The sequence below is a fragment of the Arvicanthis niloticus genome, chromosome 15 (genome assembly GCF_011762505.2).
Source record: "Arvicanthis niloticus isolate mArvNil1 chromosome 15, mArvNil1.pat.X, whole genome shotgun sequence".
NCBI classification, from domain to species: Eukaryota; Metazoa; Chordata; class Mammalia; order Rodentia; family Muridae; genus Arvicanthis; species Arvicanthis niloticus.
Window position 1 is genome coordinate 71360710 of NC_047672.1, and position 22626 is coordinate 71383335.

General features: G+C 42.3%; 1 protein-coding gene and 1 pseudogene across 2 annotated transcripts in view; both read left to right on the forward strand.

Moving 5' to 3' along the window:
• The window catches only part of LOC117720491 (gamma-secretase-activating protein-like), a 117681-nt gene that overhangs the window by 68000 nt on the left and 27055 nt on the right, over positions 1 to 22626 (forward strand). For both annotated transcript variants that reach the window (XM_076913155.1, XM_076913156.1), the window contains exons 4-6: positions 7285 to 7338; positions 16140 to 16208; positions 18174 to 18278. Coding sequence is in view for 1 of the 2 variants with exons in the window: in XM_076913156.1 (XP_076769271.1) it covers positions 7285 to 7338; positions 16140 to 16208; positions 18174 to 18190 (140 nt within the window). In the remaining variant the exon portion in view is untranslated. The remainder of the gene's footprint in view (positions 1 to 7284; positions 7339 to 16139; positions 16209 to 18173; positions 18279 to 22626) is intronic.
• Positions 7501 to 12911, forward strand: LOC117720490 (small ubiquitin-related modifier 2-A pseudogene; annotated as a pseudogene).

A 22626-nucleotide genomic window follows, 5' to 3' on the forward strand; every position in this document is an offset into this window, starting at 1 on the left:
AGAGGGCATGACTACAGGCCTCAGGCCCTAGAGAGAAGCCTGAAGGCCAGAGGGCAGAGCCAATTAAGCACTCTTCCCCAGACCCTTCCCCCTCTCTCCCTCCCTATTTAACTCAGGTCTGTCCTGAGTTTCACAGGGGTGCACATCCAGAGTCAACCATCATCCATCACGCCAATAAAGCTGTTTTGGAACCCAAGGGCTTTTCGTGTCATTGGGGCCTTACCATGTGGAACTGTGGAGAAGGCCTGTAATGAGCCACTGTAGCGGTGTAGCCGCTGCCACCGTACCTAACTTCCCACCTGGAGGACCTTTCTGCATTCCCACACTGCTTCATCCTGGAAGATGTATTTGGAAGGCCTCATAGGAATGCTTGCTGCTAGCTGATGCTGCAGCCTCCATAGGGAATGACCATCAGAACTCAGGTGTCCTAGATGGCCATTCTCACACACACACATGTGGCCATGCCTTCCTTCTGAGGTAAGCTTCAAATACAGACTCCCCTAAGTCCCCTTCCCCCTCCTTATCCTATTCTTCTCCTCTCTTTCTCCCCCAGGGTCCTAACTACACAGAGGCCTTTCTGTGTTCCGCTTCAGTAGATAACAGCCAATATAGCCAGTCAGTGAGGTTCAGTGAGAGACTGTCTCAAAAAAGAAGACAGGACACAAAGGAAGAAGACACCAGTATCATCTGCATCTCTGGAGTCCTCCACATGGTCTCTCACAGAACCTCACTGACTGGATATACTGGCTTGCCAGCAAGCTAGAGGACCCATGTAAATAGGCTCCTCCAGCATGAGGGTTACACGTGTGTTCCCATGTCTGGCTTTTTACATGGGTGCTGGGGATCTGAATGCAGGTTTGCATGTTGCATGTTTGTGTGGCTGGCACTTTACCAATGGAACCATCTCCTCCCTTAAAGCTCTGTGTTTAAAATCTCACTGTTTAATTTACTACTCAAATACCTGGAATTCAGCTGAGTACCTGGTAGGGGTGAACCTAGCAGGAGACTGTAATAATTCTACGTTGGTATGCCATTCATGATATAGCCTCTGAATGCATAAAGCAAAGCTACTATACAATTAAAATTATTGAGATACAATATATAGGAAAGTATATATCCTAGAGCGCAGGGGTGTCTAGCCCAGTGAGTATCTCCACAAGCTTATGAATGTACTGAGAGTCTGCCACCTTCCCGGCACCTCAGACACCCTCTCAGATTCCTTGGCCTGCTAGTCTGTTCCTGTTCCATGAAAGGTCATGACCTTTCATGGAACATGGAAGGTTTTGACCTCTAGTGTGATAGACTAAAGAAGTCTGCCTGCTTGTAAACTCTGTGTAACAGAAGCATCAACGTGGAGTTTTGTGCTTGATTTCTTTCATGAATACTGTATTTGTTAAATATGCTAAAACCATTTTCTGAATATTAACCTGTCTTTTTATGTTCCTGGTGTTTTAGTTTAAACCTCCCATATCCATTTTAAGTTTCTCACAGGCCACCCTCCTCTTTTGGCTTCCAATGTGGTTAGCTCTGTTTTCCCATCATCCCATTCTGCCCACAGCTGTTCATTTACTCATCTATTCATATTCTGATTCAGCAACCATACAAGTCAGTGTTCTCCTTGTGAGGATCCAGAGTCACGTGGATGACCAAGGCCAGTCCTGTCAAGATACAGTCTGTGGAAAGAGCAAATAAAGCTTTGGGTACTAGTACAGTCCTTTTCTTGGCTTCCATATGGTCTGAATTTTGAAAAGGTGGTTTAGGAGCAGCATTAAATGAAATTTCAGTCTGGCTGGGGTGGTGATGGGGCAGCAGCTGCCTTTTGTGGATAGGTTCATCTTCCTGGGGCTGTAAGCAAGGGGTGAGGGATGGTTTCTTTGTTTGTTTGTTTCTTTCTTTCTTTCTATTTGTTTCTTCACTATAGCTTTTGAATTTTAAAACAGGGAGATTACTCAGGAAATCAATTGGTTAAGACATAAATTAGTGGAGAATTTAATCACTTTTGATGTAATAAATACCTTTCTTGAACAAAGCTGGCCCTTGTCCTATTTGCTTCTGCTATAACAGAGTATCTGAGATTTGTAGAGAACAGATATTAGTTCCAGACAGTACAGTTCAGGATGTTGGGAAGTTCAAGGTCAAGGATGCCACATTTGGTAAAGGCCTTCTCTTTCTGTCATTAAATGTCCCACAAGAGAAGGGGGAGAACAGGAGAACAGGGCGAGTCCGGGGCTCACTTTTATGATAAACACTCTCCCAGGAACTAACCCAGTGTTGTGAAAACATCAGTAGCCCACAAGGAGGGCAGAGCCCTGTGACCCAGCTACCCATTACTGGGCCTTCCCCAGTAAGGGGAAGTCACCACTGTATGGGGATTCTGTCTCCAGCCTATGAACTTGGAGACATAGCCAGACCACAGAGGTTGCTAAGCACCGTTCCTCTTCCATCTTTTCCACATATTCAGAAAACCTTACAAGCCACACGGTTTTCCCCTGGCTCATTGGTTTTTGTTGAAGAAATGGATTTGCATCTCAGGTCAGCTGGAGTTTATATTTTCTTTCAAGTTCTGTATTTTTGCTTTGGAACTGTGCCACCAAGAGAAAGACAATGCTTTATTTTAGCGAAAGAACTCCAGAATTGGATAGAGGCTGCATGGATATAATGACTCCTTGCCTTTTGAAGTGTTTCTGGTTTAAACGTTTTAAATGGGCAAAACTGTCAAGTCCTATGTACCCTTAGCCCAGTTGTCTCCAGCTGCTACACCTTGTGTAACTGTATGTGTCAGTAGAACCAGGACAGTGACATTGGTGGAAGGTGTGGAGTATGACCAGATACTGTCATTACCATTGTGTCAAGTACAAACTCGGCTGTTGTTCCCGAGATCTGTTGATGACCACTGACCAGTTCCAGCGAAACTCAGAACCCTTACTTTTTAAAGTCATTGACTCCCCTAAATTTACAGCTAAATTTACAACCTTTTCTCTCTCTTTGGAAAAAAATATAATATGTATGTGTCCCTGTGTGAGCTTATGTGCATGCAGAAGTCCATGGAGGCCAGATGCCCTGGATCCATTGGATCCCCTGGGTCCCCTGGATCCTCCGGAACTGGAGTTAGGAGCCACCATGTATGTGCTGGGAGCTGAACCTGTGTCCTCCAAAGGAGCAGTAAGCACTGTTAACTGCTCCCTCTTTCTAGCCAACCCTCCCTCTTTAAAAAAGACTTTATTTTAGTTTGGACCTTTTATTTTCTTGTGGAACTTGGGATTGAAAATCTAGCCACGGGTTAATGGTAGGCAGTTGCTGTACCACTGAGCAACAGCCTTAGTGTCTTGGCATTTGATGATATACGTCTGCTTTTGATGTCGAATGTAGTTTAGGAATATGAGTGAGGAAATCCTTTAAGCCCTACCCATGTTGTTCCTCTTTTGGTTGTTTCTTCTTCTTCCCCGATTCCTGCCCTGCTTTGTTTTATTTTTTAAATAATTTTTCCCCACTCAGCCAGCCTTTGTAGGTAAAGAGAAAAGTAGGCTGCATTTTTTTTTTAAGATTGTTTGGCTAGACAGCAGCTAATAGTCATTGTCTGTCTTTCTGGATTTCTTGGTTCTTTGACTCAGGGGCTGGGGTGTGTGTTTCTGTCTATTCCCGGGGTCATTTTTGTTATGGTCTCTTCTTTAGTTTCAAGTCTACTATATTTCATTCAAAAAGGTCATTACTGCTTTATGTCTCAGGACTTGGAGTTCCCAGAGAGTCTGCATCTCCCTCATCCCCTGGAGTGCTATAGACAAAACCCACGGCTTTGTGCTTATGATAGAACCATACAACTGGCCTGTGTCTTCTTTAATCAACTTTCCAGTCTTCTTAGTTTCATTTTATTCACAACCTTCAGGGATTCTAGCTTTACTGAGTGGGAGGAACAGAGAGAGAAGTGTGTCTTTTTCTTCTTGGTTTTGCTCTCTGTAGGTTTAAATGAATGACTCTCCTAATATGGCCAAACAGGAAGCAGTATGTTGTTTATCCATACGTAGCAAATTCTAACAAATTTTTCTCTACTCCTCTCTCATCTCTTTCTCCACTTCCATTCCTGCTAGTCTACCCTCAGTGTATACAGGAGGGAATAAGACATGGGATACAAGTGTCTAATGGAATTTTCTAGGAATCTGGGACAAAGATTCCTTTTCTCCGCTTTGTTCATAATATGGAATGTGATGTTGGAACCTCCATGACTTTGAGGACTAGAAATTGAAGTTTTGATATGTGGAAGTTGAAAAATATATTAAAACCAGAAAATTAAAAGAATGGGTATTACCAATTCTGGATTAAACCATGACTAAAACCCAGAACTGCCTTCTCTTGTTCAGTTTCATGAGTCACTATGTAATTGCCCTTTTTTGCATAAACTAGCTTGGTGAATATTTTTTGATGCTTACAGTTGAAAAATTGCATACTTGTACTCCTTATGATGCAGTGATTCTTGCAAAGATGTAGTTGAGGTTTAGGAATGTACCTCAGTAGTGTAATACTTGGCCAGCATGTACAAGCCCCTGGGTTTGAGCCCTAAAACTGGAAAGTTGTGTGTGTGTGTGTGTGTGTGTGTGTGTGTGTGTGTGTGAAGTAGTTCGTTTTAGTCATAAAAGTAGGATATAAATTAATGCCCACCAATAAGTTATTTGGGAGTAAATACAACTGCTGAGGGAAGAAGAAATCTATAAATTGGGCTATATTAGAAGGTTAACATGGCTTAAAGTGCTTGCTGGACAAATGTGTAGACCCAAGATCAAATCCTGAGCACATGTGAAAAACAACGTAGTGGTATGCATCTGCAGCCCCAGTACTGGGAATGTGGCAGGTGGGCTACAGGGACCCATGGGGCTGATGGTCTAGCCCAGTGGTGGGGCATGGGGCTAATGGTCTAGCCCAATGGTGGAGCATGGGGCTGATGGTCTAGCCCAATGGTGGAGGGTGGGGCTGATGGTCTAGCCCAGTGGTGGAGCATGGGGCTGATGGTCTAGCCCAGTGGTGGAGCATGGGGCTGATGGTCTAGCCCAGTGGTGGGGCATGGGGCTGATGGTCTAGCCCAGTGGTGGAGCATGGGGCTGATGGTCTAGCCCAGTGGTGGAGCATGGGGCTGATGGTCTAGCCCAGTGGTGGAGCATGGTAGAGAAGACACTTGACCTGGACCCATGGGCCTCACAGGCACTGGCATAAGCACATGTGCCTGCATTACATCTACATAACACACACACACACACACACACACACACATACACACAAACACACACACACACCTGTAAATGTATGCAGGCACTGAAGTATCTGCAAAACATTTTGCTGTATGAAGAATAGCATTTTTAAGGATACTTCATTCATGTTAGAAAACTTGAAACGAAAGATATAATATATGTTGAGGTAACTTTAGAAAATCTGGATGGCTACTGTGCACGTTGTAAACTTGCTTCATGGAAAGGAGTTGACATTGACTGAGGTTTGGAAGTTTTGATATTATATATAACAACATTTGCATCTTTTAAGCATCAAGATTATCCATGCATTATTTCATAGTTAAAACTATAAAATATTAAAAACATAGTGTAAAATCTATGATTCTTCTTGCTTATAAATAAAAATCACTCAGAGCAAGAGTTTAAAAAAAGCAAAACGTCTGCAGGAATTTAGTAACTTCTTTAAAAAAAAAAAAAAAAACCAAAAGTCCAGTGTGGGGGAATTCGAGGGCAGGGAGGTGGGATTGGGAGGGTGAGTGGGGGCACACCCTCCTATAAGCAGGAAGAGGGGGATTGGGATATGGGGTTTTTAGAGGGAGGGAATTGGGTAAAGGGGATAACATTTGAAATGTAAACAAATAAAATATTCAATTAAAAAGTACAAAAACAAAACAAAAAGACTATTATTAATTGTGTGTATGTGGTGTTTTCATGAATGCAGATATGAGTTTCCTGATGTGGGTGCGAGGACTGGAACTTGGATCCTTGTCAAGAGTAGCTCATCAGGCTGGGCCATCTCTCTAGCCCCAAATTTAGTGCCTTCCTAGTAACTCAAAGTCCCCCTTTAGTAGCTGTTCCCTGTGGTGACAAAGTAATCCAGCCACAGCACAACCTCAGTCCTTAACCTACATGTTGTATCTCCCATCAACGACCGTTTCCACTGTCCTTAGCATGGATGAGATGGAACCTTTTGATTTTTTTCTTTCTGTTGTTTAAGACAAGGTCCCACTATATAGCCCAGGATAGCCTCTAACTTTTAATCCTTCTGCCTTAGCCTCTAGATTTGGGTTACTGGTATGCATACTATAACCAGCTTCTCTTGATGTTTTGGACATATTATAGATGCATAAAGAAGAAAAGATTATGTAAAGATGATTTCTTAGCCATGTCTCTAAATTTGAGATACACTTGTGACACAACCAATAGTGTCATAGTCAAGTGTGCCATCTGATTAAAGCCTTTCTCATCTCAGTACTTGTCATGCTAACATTTGAGTGCTCATTATGGCAGCACACACTGTACTAGGTGCTTTGTGGTATTGTCTCTCCTGATCCCCATGATAACCCCCGTGAGACACTTCACTGACTTTGGCTGCACCACTCTAGCAGTTCTCAGTCCTCAGAGTAACATGACACATACATGGAATCAGGAATTTGAATATTTTGTCCAAAGTCACACAGTTGGAAAAAAGTCAGATTTGGCCATGGGTTCAAATCCTTCGTTATGCTGTTTGCCTGTCTCATAGCTAAGTTTCAGAACCAAATATGGTATAAAATATTAAATACTTTCCTTGAAATATGACCTAGAATATCCCCATAGGCTGAGATCTCTTTAGAAAATGTTCTACTAAGCAATATTTATATAAAGTTTAACATGAACGTATCTTCATGCAATTGTTGTTTCCTATGACCCCCCCCCACACCTTTTGGGCTGTTTTAATAGCATTTGTATACCTTTGAGAAGGACTTGCAAGCTGTCAGTTGCTCTGTCAACATTGAGAGAACAGGACTTGTTGAGTTGAGATCTCATCGCTGTATGTTAAGGACTACATCTTTTAAGTTTAAGCATTTTGGATTTTGTAATATTTGATTCTAACAACAATTTCCTATAAAATTCATGTTGAAACTAAGAATCTGTAGGACACGCCTATGGGAAAGAGTGCCTTGCCTCACTCACAGTGTTACACTGAAGATGCTGAAACTCTCACTTATTCCAGGTATAAAATGAAAAACGTAAACAAGCTGTCATGAAGGTCAATTGCTAATTTAGTTGTTTTCTTTTCCATTAGCTGCAAGCTTCATTCAGTACACGAAAGAAGGAGTAAGGAATGAGCTTCAGCCAGGTAACGGAATTATCCTTCTTGTGTACATATTGATAGATAAAGATCTGTTGGACGGAGCCAAGTCTCAAGCTTCTTTAGAAATGCCTTTCTTTTAGGATAAAAAGGCAGTGGCTATTTAAACACAAACGTTTTAAATTTTGTTTCTCAAGTATGCAGCAAAGCATGAAAAATAACATAATGGTAAATGTAGTAATAATGAGATGTTAATTAGCACCTGAAGAGTAAGTGGCTACTGAAAATACTTTTGACTTCTGTGGCCAGAAGCTAATGTCAAAGTAGGGGAACTACTTTAAAAGTATCTGGTGAAATACTGATTAATCACTAATGCCTTGTGGATATCTCAAAAATGCAAAATAAAGTACACATCTGTCATTTGCCAAACTTTATAGTTTATCAGCCATGTGGAACAGGGTCTTGACCTGCAGGAGACATAAAAGGATGAGCCACTATATAGTTTTAGATTTTTGTTGCTATAAAGGGTGGTTGATTCCACTGGATCCAGCTTTGCAATTTGTTGAGGCCTTGGGACTTTTATGTAAAAATCTGACTTATAAAAGTCAGCTCAGCTAGTCTTTTAGACTCCGCTTCAGCAATGATAACCATCTGTGTGGGCTGGAGGCAACTCTGGTCCAGAGGGTCTGATTCCAGCCCTTTACTGCTGTGCTCCCAGGTCCTTCCCCTCAGCTCTGTTTTTTTGGCACTTAGATTCTTTCTTCTGTTAGCATAGTTCCCACTTGGATGTATTCTGTGGTTGCATGTGATGGGAAAACCCTTTGTACATACTTTCCACTTGAGTGTCACAAGGCGGTCTTGGGCTTCTGAGGACATACATCTCCCCACATCTTACAGAGGCAAGAGACTTGGAGCTGAGCCTGGGAAGAGCTCTTGTGAGATACTGGTGGGCTAGATGTCTTCTCTGAAGTCTCCTTGCTCATTCACGATTACTGTCACCTTGCCATGATATACTGAGAACTACGGTCACCGCTTCACTGTCCCTGCTGGCCACCTCCTATTTCCTTAGCTTCTCTAATGTTCTTAGCATTTGATACAGTGCTCACCTCCAGGCATGGAAGTGGACTGGATTATGTGGAATGTGAGCTAGAATACTAGTATGCTGACCCCAAACAAGGGTTTGAACAAAGGAAGACACAGGGCTGATCCCATACTCACATGTGCTCATTTGTCCTGGGAAGGCAAGGCTACTGCTGTATCTGCGCAGCTGCCGAGCCCAGTCCACAGGCCTTGGATTTGGGCTGCGTGTCCTCGGCTTCTTTTTGTTCCTTGTAACCTCCAGGAAAATTTTTTTATGCTGGTTAAGGTCAGAGCAACTGTAATATTTACTTGATATTTATCATTTCTGCCTCCCTGTCAAGAGTCAATTGTGTACGTGTCATAAAGTGCAGTTCCAGATCAATTCCAAAGTGTTACTTTAAATTAAATTACATTAAATCCTACTCAGATGTGCTTGTTCAGTCTTGGATTTGGGTGAGATTACTTGCTTGTACCTTTAAAAACTGAATATTATTAGTTATCAAGCTACTTACCAAGTAGCTTGTATCCCAACTCCCCTTTTATCTCTACCATGGAGGAACAACCAGGTGTAACTCCAGAGTCTTTCCCCTCAGCTTCTCTACCAACTTCTTGCTTTTGGTTTAGGATCATTGGGAGAATCTATTTTCCCCATTACAGCCTGGGAGTATGGATGGAAATCGTGCTCACTAGGGCAGACCATGGTTAGTGGGAATCAGGGAGCTGAAGGAAAATTGTTCTCTATTTGCAGTCTGAGAAGGGGTGATTCTGAGGGAATGGGGCTCCCACACTCACATGCACACATACACACATAAACACACGCACACAGAGGAGCCTAAGATACAAGGAGACCACTAATGTGCTAATTCCCTGTCTAGTGTGCTTCTGGCCTTTGGCCCTCTCCCTACTCCCTCAAGCAAACTTCTCCCAGCTAGACTGGACCTGTCCCCTGAGGTTTAATGTGAGTTTCATTGAAGCAGTATCTGTTTAAAAGAATTGAGTGTTGTTAGTGTATTTGGGTCATGGAAACACTGCTGGGGTGTGGTTTAAACCTGAAAGAAGAAAAGGGAGGTCACATTTCTGTCAGAGCAACTGCCAACTCAAGGGCTAGACTCCAGAGATTGACTCTGTTAAGAGAGTGGTGAGGACGCTGGGTTGAGGTGAAGAGGAGGAATTAGAAGTCAGAGGAAGGAAGATGAGGTAGAGGACGATCATCTCAATAGCAAGAGAGCATAATAAGGACCTGGCCTTTACTCTACTGAAAAGGGGATCCTGCAGGTTAAGGTTGCGTCTGGATATACTTAGGAAACAGATTTGTCAAGAGTAGCTTCTGAATTTGATAAGCATATGAGAAAAAGAACAAGTCAAAAGTGACTCAGCCTGTGTGTGTGTATGAGTGTGTGTGTGCACGTTGTGTTTGTGACTGAGTTGTTGGGTGTATGAGTGTGTGTGCCTGTGTGAGTTTTTCTGTGTGTATGTGTGTGTGTGAGTATGTGTGTGAGTGAGTGAGTGTTCTTGTTAACAGGAGTTAGAAGAAACGTTTGGTTTTGTGCATGTTTGAGATGGGAATTAGACATCCAGAGATGTAAGGTAGGGATTTGAACATGAGTATTCACACACAGGCACAAATACTGACACACATACACACACGTGCGAACACTCACATACATATTCACATACAAACACATATACATATGACTATTCATACACATTCACGCATATGCTTGTCCTCACATATATACTCACACACAAACACACATTTACACACAAACACACACAGTACTCAGGAGAGAGGAGGCTGGGGTTGGAGAAGTACCTTTGGGAATCACCAGTAAGTAGCATGGGAAGGTTTCATCCTGTTAAGGTTTCAGAAGTGCAGCTGGACTTGGCGGTGTAGCCCTTGTTATCCCAGAACTTAAGGAGTAGATGGAGGAGGGTCAGGAGTTGATGGTCATCCTTGACTACATAACACTACACAAAACCCTGTCTGAAAACACTATTTACCTGAAAAGAAATGATTTCAGACATGATAGAACCAGAAAAGACTATAAAATATGTCATGATGTTTTGACTCATACATTGAATAGACACATTGCAAAGTTTTCTTTTGTCTGCCAACAAATGGCTACCATATAAGTCATTTTATTAAAAATAGTAGTCTCCTGCAAAGTGTTATTTAACACTCCATTGTTTAAAATGAGATTTCCTTCTCTATTGTAAAACAGATAACCTATAATATATTTCAAGTAAAAGATTCTTTGATCCACATACTTTACAGTCAGCTTTTACCAGCAATTTCTCTCCTCGGTCATAGTAAGGTTGATGTTTGTTTAGAAAATGACCTGCCTTTTTTTTTAGAATTTTGCTTAGATAATTCTGTGTCTTTTCTTATAGGGCTGCATTTGACACCTCATACAGTAGATGCTCTTGGGCAGTAACTGGGGTGGCCTCTTGTATTGGAATGCCCCTGTCATAGAGACTTCCTAGAGCCTTCATATGATTAGGGACAGATAAACAGTTATTCCATGGAACTGTGGTTTGCCTCAAGATCTCCACTGTGAAGGACATGGATGTTATTAAGAGACATGCCTGTTGGTAGAGGTTGACTCCCACCATCATGGTAGCTGTACTGCTCAAATGCCTGGCCTGGAGATTAGAGAAGGAAGATGGTTTCTGCTATTGAGATTAAAAGAATTTAAATGATCGTTGGAGACAGTTGGATTCATGCTGTAAAAGCCAGATGCAGGGTGATTCCTTATGTTTCTTTCGATAGTTTCCCTGGCTTCCCACAAACTGTGAGGTTTTCATGCAGTTAGAATGTCTGAATTTTTATAAGAGGTAGTGGGCTGTTGGTTTATACTGTCTACTGTAGTAATTTGGTTTTATATAATTAAAATGGATATTAGTAAGGAAATTGCTTTCCCTTCTTGTTCTCAATTTTCACAATATTTTTATTCTATTTTTCTTTTTGACTATCTTTGGCACCAATGTCCCTCTTCTTCCTGGATCCATGTTTTAGTCACCAAGCAGATTCTTCCTACAGTTCCTCACTGTCAGTGTGACATAGTCTAGAGTCAGCTGAGAAAAGATCTCAGTTAAGGGATTGGCCAAGTCAGATTGGGCTGTGGATGTGTCTTTGGGGGAGTCTTTTGACTCTTTATTGGTTCTGGAATGCCCATCCCACCATGGGCGACACCACTCCCTAGGGATGTTGTTCTGGACTATATGAGACTCTAGCTAAGCTTGAGCCTATGAGGAGTCAGCAAGCAGCCTTCTTCAGTGGTTTCTGTTTCAAGGTCTTGCTTGAGTTCCTGCCCTGACATCCGTCAATGATGGACTATGACTTAGGTGTGTAGGCCAAACAGAGAGTCACCTTTCCTTTCTTAAGTCACATTTAGTCATGATGTTTGCCACGTCAACAGAATGAAACTAGATCAGTCATCATTGTTTCTGTCCAGACAACAGGAAGGCAGCTTGAGAACTGATGTGCTGTCTTGTCCCTTGCTTTTTTTTTTCTTTTTCTTCTGTCATAAACCGTGGTACTCATCAAACAGTTGACTTCTCATCCTTTAGTTTACACTTGTGATTCAACATAATAGCTCACCACTGTCTTGCCTTTTCAAGTGATTGTGTGTTCAGAAGGAGTGTGTACATGTAAGAATATGTGTACACAAGTGTGGAGTGTGAACTCGTGTGGAGGACAGTTTGACATCATCTGCCTTCCTCTGTAGGTCTCTGTTTTCTTCTCTGTGAGTCAGGTGCTCTCACTGAACCCAGAGCTCATAGATTTAGCCAGACTGGCTGGCCCATGAGCTATATGAATCTGCTTGTCTCCACTCCGGAGTTACAAGTAAACACTGCCTTGCCTGACTATTCTATGTGATGTTGCGAATCTGAACTCAGTTCTTTATGCTTGCATAGCAAACACTCTCCCACTGACTCATCTCCCCAAATTCCTCAAAACTTTTTTTTCTTAGTTTCTACTAATAATTTTATCAATCTGCCATTGACAGAAATGAGTACACAACAGGTCTCTATCACCACCACCACCACCACCATCACCACCACCACCACCACCACCACCACCATCACCACCAACACCAACAACAAACAGGCTGAGATCTGGGAGAGGTGATGCTTGAAACTACCACAAAGGATGAAAAATAAACCCAAATGCTTACTTCTTCTACTTCCTTGTTGCCCGTGTGCTTCTTCTGTGTGGACCTGGGGCCTCTTTTGTGAAGAGGAAGTTGAGGAGCCTTCCAGCTCAAGAAAGGACTCAAAATGGACACAAGACTGAGAACAAGGATCATATAATCCTTTGAAGGTGGTGGGGCAGGATGGTGGTGCAGCTTAAGACTAAGAGGCAGACAACACTTAGTAAACTCATGAAAACCTATTGTGAATGACAGGGTTCATCAATGAGGCAGATCAGATACAGGTTTGATAGGCAATTAGTCAATGAAACAGACACACCTGCACAGTCAGAAATGGAGGATGAAGATACGACAGGTGTGTTCCAGAAGCAGACAGGAGGGAACTGAAAAGGGAAGCTGTTACTTTCCTCCAGAATTTTGTTACAGGCCAAGAGTACATTCTTAATTAGAAAACCGCCATTTTGTCCTGCCACATCCTGACTACTACAGTAGAATTTTCTCTCTTCATTTCTCTGTCCCCATTTCTTTATTGTTCACAAAGTAACAGGTGTATGTGCACAAGCATATTGCTCTTCTTTTTTCTTTTTTAAACTAAATGTCCAGTGTTCTGTTTTGGTTGACATCAGACAGAAATGGTCTGGGAGAACAAACTGGATCTGTGAAAATACCCACTTTTCCCGTTAGTAGCACACATTTTGCTTTCATTGTTTTAACAAAAGAGCATAACCCAACAGCATAAACCCTTGCATACCTGCTTCAATTAGAGAACCTTAATGGTTTTCATTTATCATTGTAAAACCAAGGACAATTTAATAACTTTTTTTGTATGTAGATGTTACATACAGGATAATCTGTCTTGAAGAAGGGATGAATTCCTCTTGAATAAAATGCTCCTAGTTTTCTTTTCAAGTCAAGTGTCTTGTTGCTTAAATAAACTTTTTGTTTAAAATAAAAAAAAATTACCAAACAAAAAATTAGAGACACTAACGTTAAAAAGAAGAAGAAGAAAAAAGACACACAGACTGCCTCTCCCCACGCTAAATTCTCACAACACTGGGTGAGTAGCCCAGCACTCTAGAGGCTGAGGCAAGAGACTCACTCCAGATTCCAAGGCAGAACCAAAATATACCCTCTCAAATAAAACAAAACCCCTTTAACCCCAGTATTTCTGAGGTACAGGCAGAGGAATTAAACAATTTGAGCCCATCATGACTATGGTGATCGAATCCTGGTGTGATGGTTTGTACATGCTTGGCCCAGGGAGTGGCACTAGTAGGAGGTGTGGCCTTGTTGGAGTATGTGTGTCACTGTGGGTCTGGGCTTAAAACCCTCACCCTAGCTGCCTGGAAGCCAGTCTTCCACTACCAGCCTTCAGATGAAGATGTAGAACTCTCAGCTCCTCCTGCACCATGCCTGCCTAAATGCTGCTATGTTCTTGCCTTGATGATAATGAACTGAACCTCTGAACCTGTAAGGCAGCCCCAATTAAATGTTGTTTTTATAAGAGTTTCCTTGGTCATGGTGTCTGCTCACAGCAGTAAAACTGTAACTAAGGCACCTGGGCTGCTGAAGACCTCTCAGAAAAGAGAAGGAAAAGCACAATCCTCCACCTGCAGATGAGGGAGTCAGATGTGGCCCTCAGGGTCTGCAGGGCGTCCTCCTTGTAGATTGTCTGCCTCCTCATCTCCAGTTTATAACCAGACATCCAAGTAGACAGAGTCTCCATAAGTCTTCCAGAGCTCAGGAGATGAGGGATCAAAGCTTACACCACAGGAAGGGTTGTGGCTACAGGTTTCACACCCAGCCTGGCCCTCCAGGGCTGCAGTAGAAGCAGCTGTGCTCTCTGGCCTGCAAAACCCAGGCTATCGGGGGGGAGTTCCTGGCCCTCCAGCCTTGCCTCTGGTGGTCTGGGTGGAGGTGAGGAATGAGGTAGGGTGCCATCTGAGCCCTTGAGTAGCCTGTAGCCTTTCAGGCCTGAGTTTCTGCCCTTGGTCACAGGTGTGAGCTGACACCTCAGCTTGCTCCTCCTTCAGGCTGAGTTTGAGGACCAGGACCACTACAGACTCCCAACCTCCTGGGGGAAAGCTCCAGGACAGCTTGCAGCTGGACTAATCATGGAAGCCCATGATTCCTGAGCGCAGGGACTCCCCACAATCTCCCATCTGATTGCTGCTCAGGTCAGGAGGAGTTTTCCCACAGATGATCCTTAAAGACATTTGTATAGAACTAACCCAGGACTCATAATTTGTTAAACCATACTCCAGAAACTGGCTCATGCTTGGTATCTTTTTCCTGGACCTGAGTGTCAGGTTACTTTTTCAAGGACTGAAAACTAGTATTGATTCCAGAATTTTGTATAATCCTCAAATTGTACATTAATTCCCAAAATACTTTACTTGAGAGAGAACCACACTACAGCAGAGTCGTAAAAGCTGGAGTGCGCTCTTGGGAGAGGGGGAACTCTGACCTAAAGTTGGACATCTGTGAATCCCCTCCAGCCCCTGGCCATGGCTTTACTCTTAATTACTTGTATGACATTTGCTCAGGAGTGACCCTGAGGACCTGAGCCAGCTGCTGAGTGTGCTGCGACACACACACACACACACACACACCACTGCACTGTGGAGTTGGAGAGACAATGAGCAGAGCAATCTAGTCTGTGAAGCCATGCTAAAAATGCTTATACACTCCAGGTACATGGACTTCTGCCTCATTGCGGTTTCTTTATCTGGTTTGATCCCCCCCCCCCACACACACACACTTTTTGGTAATGAAAACGAAGGCCTCCCACTTGCCCTACCACTGTTTTATATACCTATGGCTCTACTCTTGAGTTTGAGAAATGTCAAAGTAAACCTCAGAAAAATTAAGAAATAGCTGCTATCATAGGAAACACAAGCTTTCAGAATCCAGGTGTACCTGTTGGTGAATGATGCTGTCTAGGGGAAAGGGCACCCATTGGAGGTCAGCATGTCAGCCACTCTCCTATGTTACAGGCAGGGGTGCACAGCAATAGCATGCTGTTTTAGAAACCAGTTTTTTAAGGTATGGTGCTTCCTTTCCCAGTGCCTGCTGCTGTTCCTAGGGCACTCAAGGGTGTCCCTTCGAACTTGGGTATTCTTTGGTTCAAATGCAGCTTCTCTCAGGTGTATACAAATGTGGAGGGTCTTTGCTAGGCTGATCACTCCTGGGCCTACCACAGATCCCTGAAGAAAGGAACTGGGGGATAGAATTGCAGTGCAATGTCACCTCAAGAGACATGATGATGGGCTGGAGAGATGGCTGAGTGGTGGCTCTTAGCACTGACTGTTCTTCCAAAGGTCCTGAGTTCAAGTCCTAGGAACCACATGGTGGCTCACAACCATCTATAATGGGATCAGATGCCCTCTTCTGGTGTGTCTGACAGCTACATTGTACTCATACAAATAAAATAAATAAATCTTTAAAAAAAGACACAGGATGACACAATGATGATGATGATGAGACTGTTCTGTTAACTCTCATGCACTGTTGGCATAAGTTGATACCTCGGGCTTCCTTCTTCATGGTTGCTTGAGAAAAGAGAAATGTGTGCTGACCCAGTTTTTATGACTGAAATCCTCCATTTCTCTGTAGGATCACAGTGCCTGACTTTGCTGGTTGAAATCCACCCTGTCAACAACGTGCAGGTTCTGAAAGGTTCAGGTAAGTAAGCCCTGTCTCACTTGTCTCATTAATCCTGAGGAGGTGTGACACCAAGGCAGAAAGGTGCTTTACACAGCACTTTCACATTCATTATCACCTCTAATCTGCTAAGTGGTCTTCCAGATGTGAAGGCTGGAAGCACCAGGCTTCCCCTGTTAACATGGACATAAGAATTCTGGCCTGGCTGCCCTGACCCTGCTATAGCAGATAGCAAGGCAATGTTTTCACATGATAACATACAAGGTATTAAAATCCCTTGGTGGTAAGCTTTAAAATAGTCTATTTCGCATATTTACCTGGTTGAGAGACTAGTTATCTCTGATTAATGGCTGTAAATTCCTGACCTTAGCAACACCCTGCATTGCTGCAGAAGCATGCAGAGGGTCATGTGGGTGGAAGAGTCTACTGCAGAAGCATGCAGAGGGTCGTATGGGTGGAAGAGTCTACTGCAGAAGCATGCAGAGGGTCGTGTGGCTGGGCGAGTCTTTTATTTGAAGATCCCACACTTGTGCATTCTTGTGCTTATGGAGATTTATTTGCAGTTTGAAATCTACACTTGTGGCACTTTGCCAGGCATTTGCTGAACAGGTGAGCCATCAGTTTGCACATCCCCAAGGAAGGAAGGTTGAACCAGGCAATGTCCTGCCTCATGCTCCCCAATAGATGAGTGGAGTTCACTGCCTAGTGCCTGCCTAGTGCTGTGGGCTTTTCATTTTCCTTGTGGTGTTTTCGATGCCTTCCTGGCATCATGCTGAACTGTTGTCTAGTGTTTCTAAGAGCTCAAAGACTGCGATATATTTTACAAAGGAAGTGTGTGTGTGTGTGTGTGAGAGAGAGAGAGAGAGAGAGAGAGAGAGAGAGAGAGAGAGATCAACCTTAGGCTCTATGCTTACAAAACAATAATTTACCACCTGAGCCATCTACCATTCAACTGGAAAGTAAATTCTTAGCTCCTTCTGTAAAGTTACTGAAAAATCTGCTGATATGTAAAACAGTCACTAGCAAAGTGCCAGAATTTAGGAGTCTGGGTTTTGCTGAACTAACTTCACAGCCTAGTCTAACCTCTCTGGGTTTCAATTTTCCCTCAAGTTCCTTATGTAGGCAAGAATAACCCTAAACTTCTAATCCTCCTATGTGCTGGGAATAGAGTCATGTGCTACCACACCTGGCTCATGGGGAACTAGAGGCGGGGCTTCCTGCCCTTCAGGCACACACTCTACTAGCTGAGCTATATCCCCAGCTCCCAATCCTTTGATTTTAAATCTCTATTGTTCTTTGAGTTGAAACAGACATTTAACATGTAACATTGTTTATTTTTTCTTCCTTCATTTCTAGACGGGGTACCTAGGTAATATGAAATTCTAGTGCCACTCAGGACATGAGTCGGCAGGGGTCCCATGCTCATGGGGAAGGTTGTGGTTCTGACTAAGATGTAACTAACAGAAGCTCACAAGAGCCCCGTAGGAATAGCACTGAGGAACATTGCTTTCTTATGGGGATTTGGAGGTGAGGGATGTGACGTGCCATCCCTCTTGTAGAACCAAGACCAAAGCTGGTGTATGGCTCAGCTGGGCTGTTACAGAACTCTCCATGTCAGGCCTGAGTGCTTCCTCAGCATCAGGAGCCTTTGTCGTTAGAGGTGAAGGATTTTGTCTGTAAAGACCTGGCCAAGGGTATGATTACGTCAGAAACTTACACAGGTTCTGTTAATACAGATGTTTTTGTGGCAGGTATGGATGGTCTCTGCTGACCTGCTTATTGAGCTAAGAGGGAGAATAGAGTACAGGACATTAGGGCAGATCAATGATGCCTTTAAAAGTCTATGGAAAACTATGTATATTTTGGATATTGGAAGGTGCTAATAATAGATTAGTGGTATTTACATATATCATAGGGAGAGGGCATTTAAAAATAATGATTTAAGATGTCATTTTAAAAATACTTATTAAAGCATTTTGTCCCTAGGTGATTACAAATTCTAGTCATCTCCCAAGAGACAGAATAGCTGAAGACATTGTTTGGGCTCAGTGGGATATGTTAGAGCAGAGACTACACTACATTGAACTAAAGGTAAAAACTAGCCCCTGGGTACCTATTTCTATGGAAACAATATAATTTTGACATCATTGCTGTGTTGATATTTTATTTTATTTTATTTTATTTTATTTTATTTTATGCATATGATGTTTCACCTGGAAGTACATCTATGTGCCATGCATGCACAGTGCCTATGGATGCGAGAAGAGGGGTCTGGATCCCCGGGGACTGGAGTTACAGATGGTTAGGAGCCACCATGTGTGTGCCAGGAATCTAGCCCAGGTCCTCAGGAAGAGCAGCCAGTGCTTTTCCCTACTGAGCCCCTGCTCTTTAGTAGCTGAAGTGTGTTTAATGGAGGCAGTCAGTGAAGGTTAATTACAGATAATAAACAGCTTTTCATCATTGCTTCTTGACTATGTTTTCTCTTCAGTCTTTTTATTTTGGGGATAATATGCCAAGCATTTCTTCAAGACATCAAGGGGTATCTTGAAATGCATCCAGTTTTGGGCAGGTGAAAGTTTTAACTTAATGGTAAACATATAGAATTATCAGTCTTAGGAAATTTTACTAGAGTCGATATCATTAGCCAAAATTTGGGCATTTTGCTATTGCACCAACCACTTGCATGACCAAATAACTTGGCTTGTGCTGTCTCAAGGCCTCAGCTCTCTAACAAATGCAGAGTTGATCCATGTGAAGAGGACAGCATGCAGAGGAGAGTGTGTTTTTAAGGTAACCACTCTACCAGGGCCCTAGAGGAAGGTAATAGGTGTGATTCAGAGTAGATCGCGCTAAGTGGTTGCAAGTTATTTGACTCAAAAGCAATCATGAATAGAATGGGTTTGAGGAAGAAAGTCAGCCGGAGTGTATACTTTATTATGTACCAGCATTGCCCTTGGAAAAGCTGTTGGGGTTAGTCTGTCTATGGGAAGGTGCTCTTATGTCTTTATCTGGGATGGACAGTATTTCCTTCCTTTCTTAGGACCAATATTGATGTCAAGCACATATTGGTTTCACACTATTACAAGACTTTCTTATCATTTCATGCCCCATTTTCAGCCCACCCACGCACTCCACAAGGCATCCCAGGCTCCCTTCCTTCCACAGCTATCTATGGCTTGCGAAAGGTTGCTGCTGTCAATCATCCTCATATAGTATACAACCTGTTGGTGATATTCAAGTTAAAGACAGAGTTAGCCTTGCAGGGAAGCGTACACTGACCATGTCTGTAAACTCCAGGATGTTCCCAGTGCACTTCCTGCACTGTGGGGTGTGGGTCTAGCCTCTGGAAGTGATGGTTAAATGGACTCTTTCCCACCAGGCTGGCCGAGCACTGCCAGTGTGCTTTGCATTCACAACCGTTAGTATGTAATGCCATTTTTTTGCTTAATCTTTTTGAGATTATAATATAGTTAAAATCTCTCCTTCCCTCCTCATTCTTCTCTAAATTCATGGTCTTTTCTTGCATTCATTTTTATTGTATATGAACATGGATGTGTATATGTATGTATAATTCTTTTTTGTCAATCATTCCATTTGTTTACATCTTGTGTGTATATTCACATTCAGTCCGTATGTTACATGTATATTCACATTCAGTCCGTATGTTACGTGTATATATACATTCAGTCTGTATGTTACGTGTATATATACATTCAGTATGTTACGTGTATATTTACATTCAGTCTGTATGTTATGTGTATATTTACATTCAGTCCGTATGTTTCGTGTATATTTACATTCAGTCCGTATGTTACTTGTTTGCACGTTTTCAGTGGTGAGCATTTGTCACTGAACAATTTATGCCCTATTTTCTGGGGCAGGTCTGTAATGTCTGCGGTGATGATGCCATTTTTAATGCTTATGTCCTCCTTGTTTCCTTTGACAATTTGAAATGCCCTTGGACATATCATTAAGTGGTTGAGATTTCAGTAAGTTATCCATAGAATGGTAAATTTCATAGACATTTATTGGTAGCAAAATGATGATCTAATTATGGTAGGTAGGTCCTCAGACAATCTGATATTTTGTGTACCTATTTTAAGATTTATTTTATGTGTGTGGGTGTTTAGCCTGCATATATGTCTGTGCCACATGTGTACAATGTTTGCAGAGACCAGAAGAGGGTGTCGGATCCCCGGAAATGAACTTACAGGCCATTGTGAGCTGCTGTGTGCTTTCTGATTATCAAACCTGGGTCCTCTAGAAGAGCAGCCAGTGTTCTTAATGGATGAGCCATGCCTAGCCCTTTGTGGATCTATTTTTAACATTCCCATTCTTTATAGAATATAAACTAATTTACTAAGCAGCGATACAGGATTAAATGTATAAAGTCAACTGTGTTGATTTTCTTAGCCATGTTTTCCTGCAGGGCACCTGCATTTATTTTGATGTGTGAAAGTGCTTGTCCCCTTGTGATTAAACAGAGAGGGTTTATGATTCAGCATGAACTCATTTAGATCAAACATCAAAATGCTTTCTTATTGCCAACAAGAGGTCACAGGTCAACCCACTTGTAACTCAGCCCAGTCTCTTGTTTTATTTTGTCTGTTTTCCTCTTTGCACAAAAGGTAAGGTTTTTCTTTTCATAGAGTATTTAATGTGTATTTAAAAAGCTATAGCATTAACAACAACAACAAGACAAAACATAGAACATCAAAGGCCAGAAGAAAAAAAAGTCCTTCAAATGAGAAATGGCGGCCTTCTGCCTCTGGCCCAGATACTGGTGGCTCTAGCAGTCTTCCAGCCAATCTGCTCCCCTCTGGAAACTGAGTCCAGAGGCACCCTAGGGAAGGAACAGACTGCAGAGCTGCAGAGGCACCCAAGAGAGGTCAAAGACCATAGAGCTGCAGGCATCCTAGTGAGGACACGGCCCGCAGACCAGCAGAGCAGGGGACACCATATCCCGAAGCATCCTAGAGGAGCAACTACATTCAGAACAGCAAACACCTAGCTGGTCTACCACTGTGGAGACTCCATATCCTGAAATATCCTAGAAGAGCCACTGAACCCAGAGCAGCTGGAGCTCAGGATCATAGAGTCATCCATACCCTGAGGAGTTCTGATACAACCAAGATAACTGGAAAGGCAGACTCCAGTCAGAATCAGTGAGTGAGAGTAGAACTACAGCTAACCAAATGGCAAAAGGCAAGCACAGGAATGTAAACAACAGAAACCAAAGCTACTTGGCATCACCAGAACCCAGTTCCCTCCACCATAACAAGTCCTGAACACCACATCACACCAGAAAAGCAGGACCCAGAATTAAAATCACTTCTCATGATGATGTTAGAGGACTTTAAGAAGGTCATAAATAACACTCTCATAGAATTTGAGAGAACACAGGTAAACAGGTAGAAGCCCTTAAAGAAATGCGAGAAAACACAACAACAAATGAACATGGAATTTGTTTAATTCCAAACAGATGAAGGAATTAAACAAAACTGTCCAGGATCTAAAAATGGAAGTAGAAGCAATAAAGAAATGTCAAAAGGAGACTACTTTGGAGATAGAAAACCTAAGAAAAAGACCAGAGGTCATAGATGCAAGCATTACCAACAGAATACTAGAGATAGAAGAGAGAATCTCATGTGCAGAAGACACCATGGAAAACATTGACACAACTGTCAAAGAAAATGCAAAATACAAAAAGCTACTAACCCAAAATATACAAGAAATCCAAGACACAATGAGAAGGCCAAACCTAAGGATAATAGGTATAGACGAGGGGGAAGACACCCAACTTAAAGGACCAGTAAATATCCTCAACAAAATTATAGAGGAAAACTTCCCTAACCTAAAGAAAGAGATATCCATAAATATACAAGAAGCCTACAGAACTCCAAATAGTTTAGACCAGAAAAGAAATACTTCCTGCCACATAATAATCAAAACATCAAATATACAAAACAAAGAAAAAATACTAAAAGCAGTAAGGGAAAAAGGTAAAGTAACATATAAAGGCAGACCTATAAAAATTACACCAGACTTCTCACCAGAGACCATAAAAGCCAGAAGATCTTGGAATGATATCATACAGGCCCTAAGAGAACACAAATGCCAGCCCAGACTACTTTACCCAGCAAAACTCTCGATCAATATTGATGGAGAAACCAAAATATTCCATGACAAATCCAAATTTACACAATATCTTACCACAAATCCAGTCCTTCAAAGGATAATTGGTGGAAAACTCCAAAACAAGGAGGGAAACTACAACCTAGAAAAAGCAAGAAAGTAATCTTCTAACAACCCTAAAAGAAGGTAGCTATACAAACATAACACCACTGCCAATAACAAAACAGGAAACAACATTCATTTTTCCTTAATATCTCTTAATATCAGTGGACTCAATTCTCCAATAAAAAGACATAGACTATCA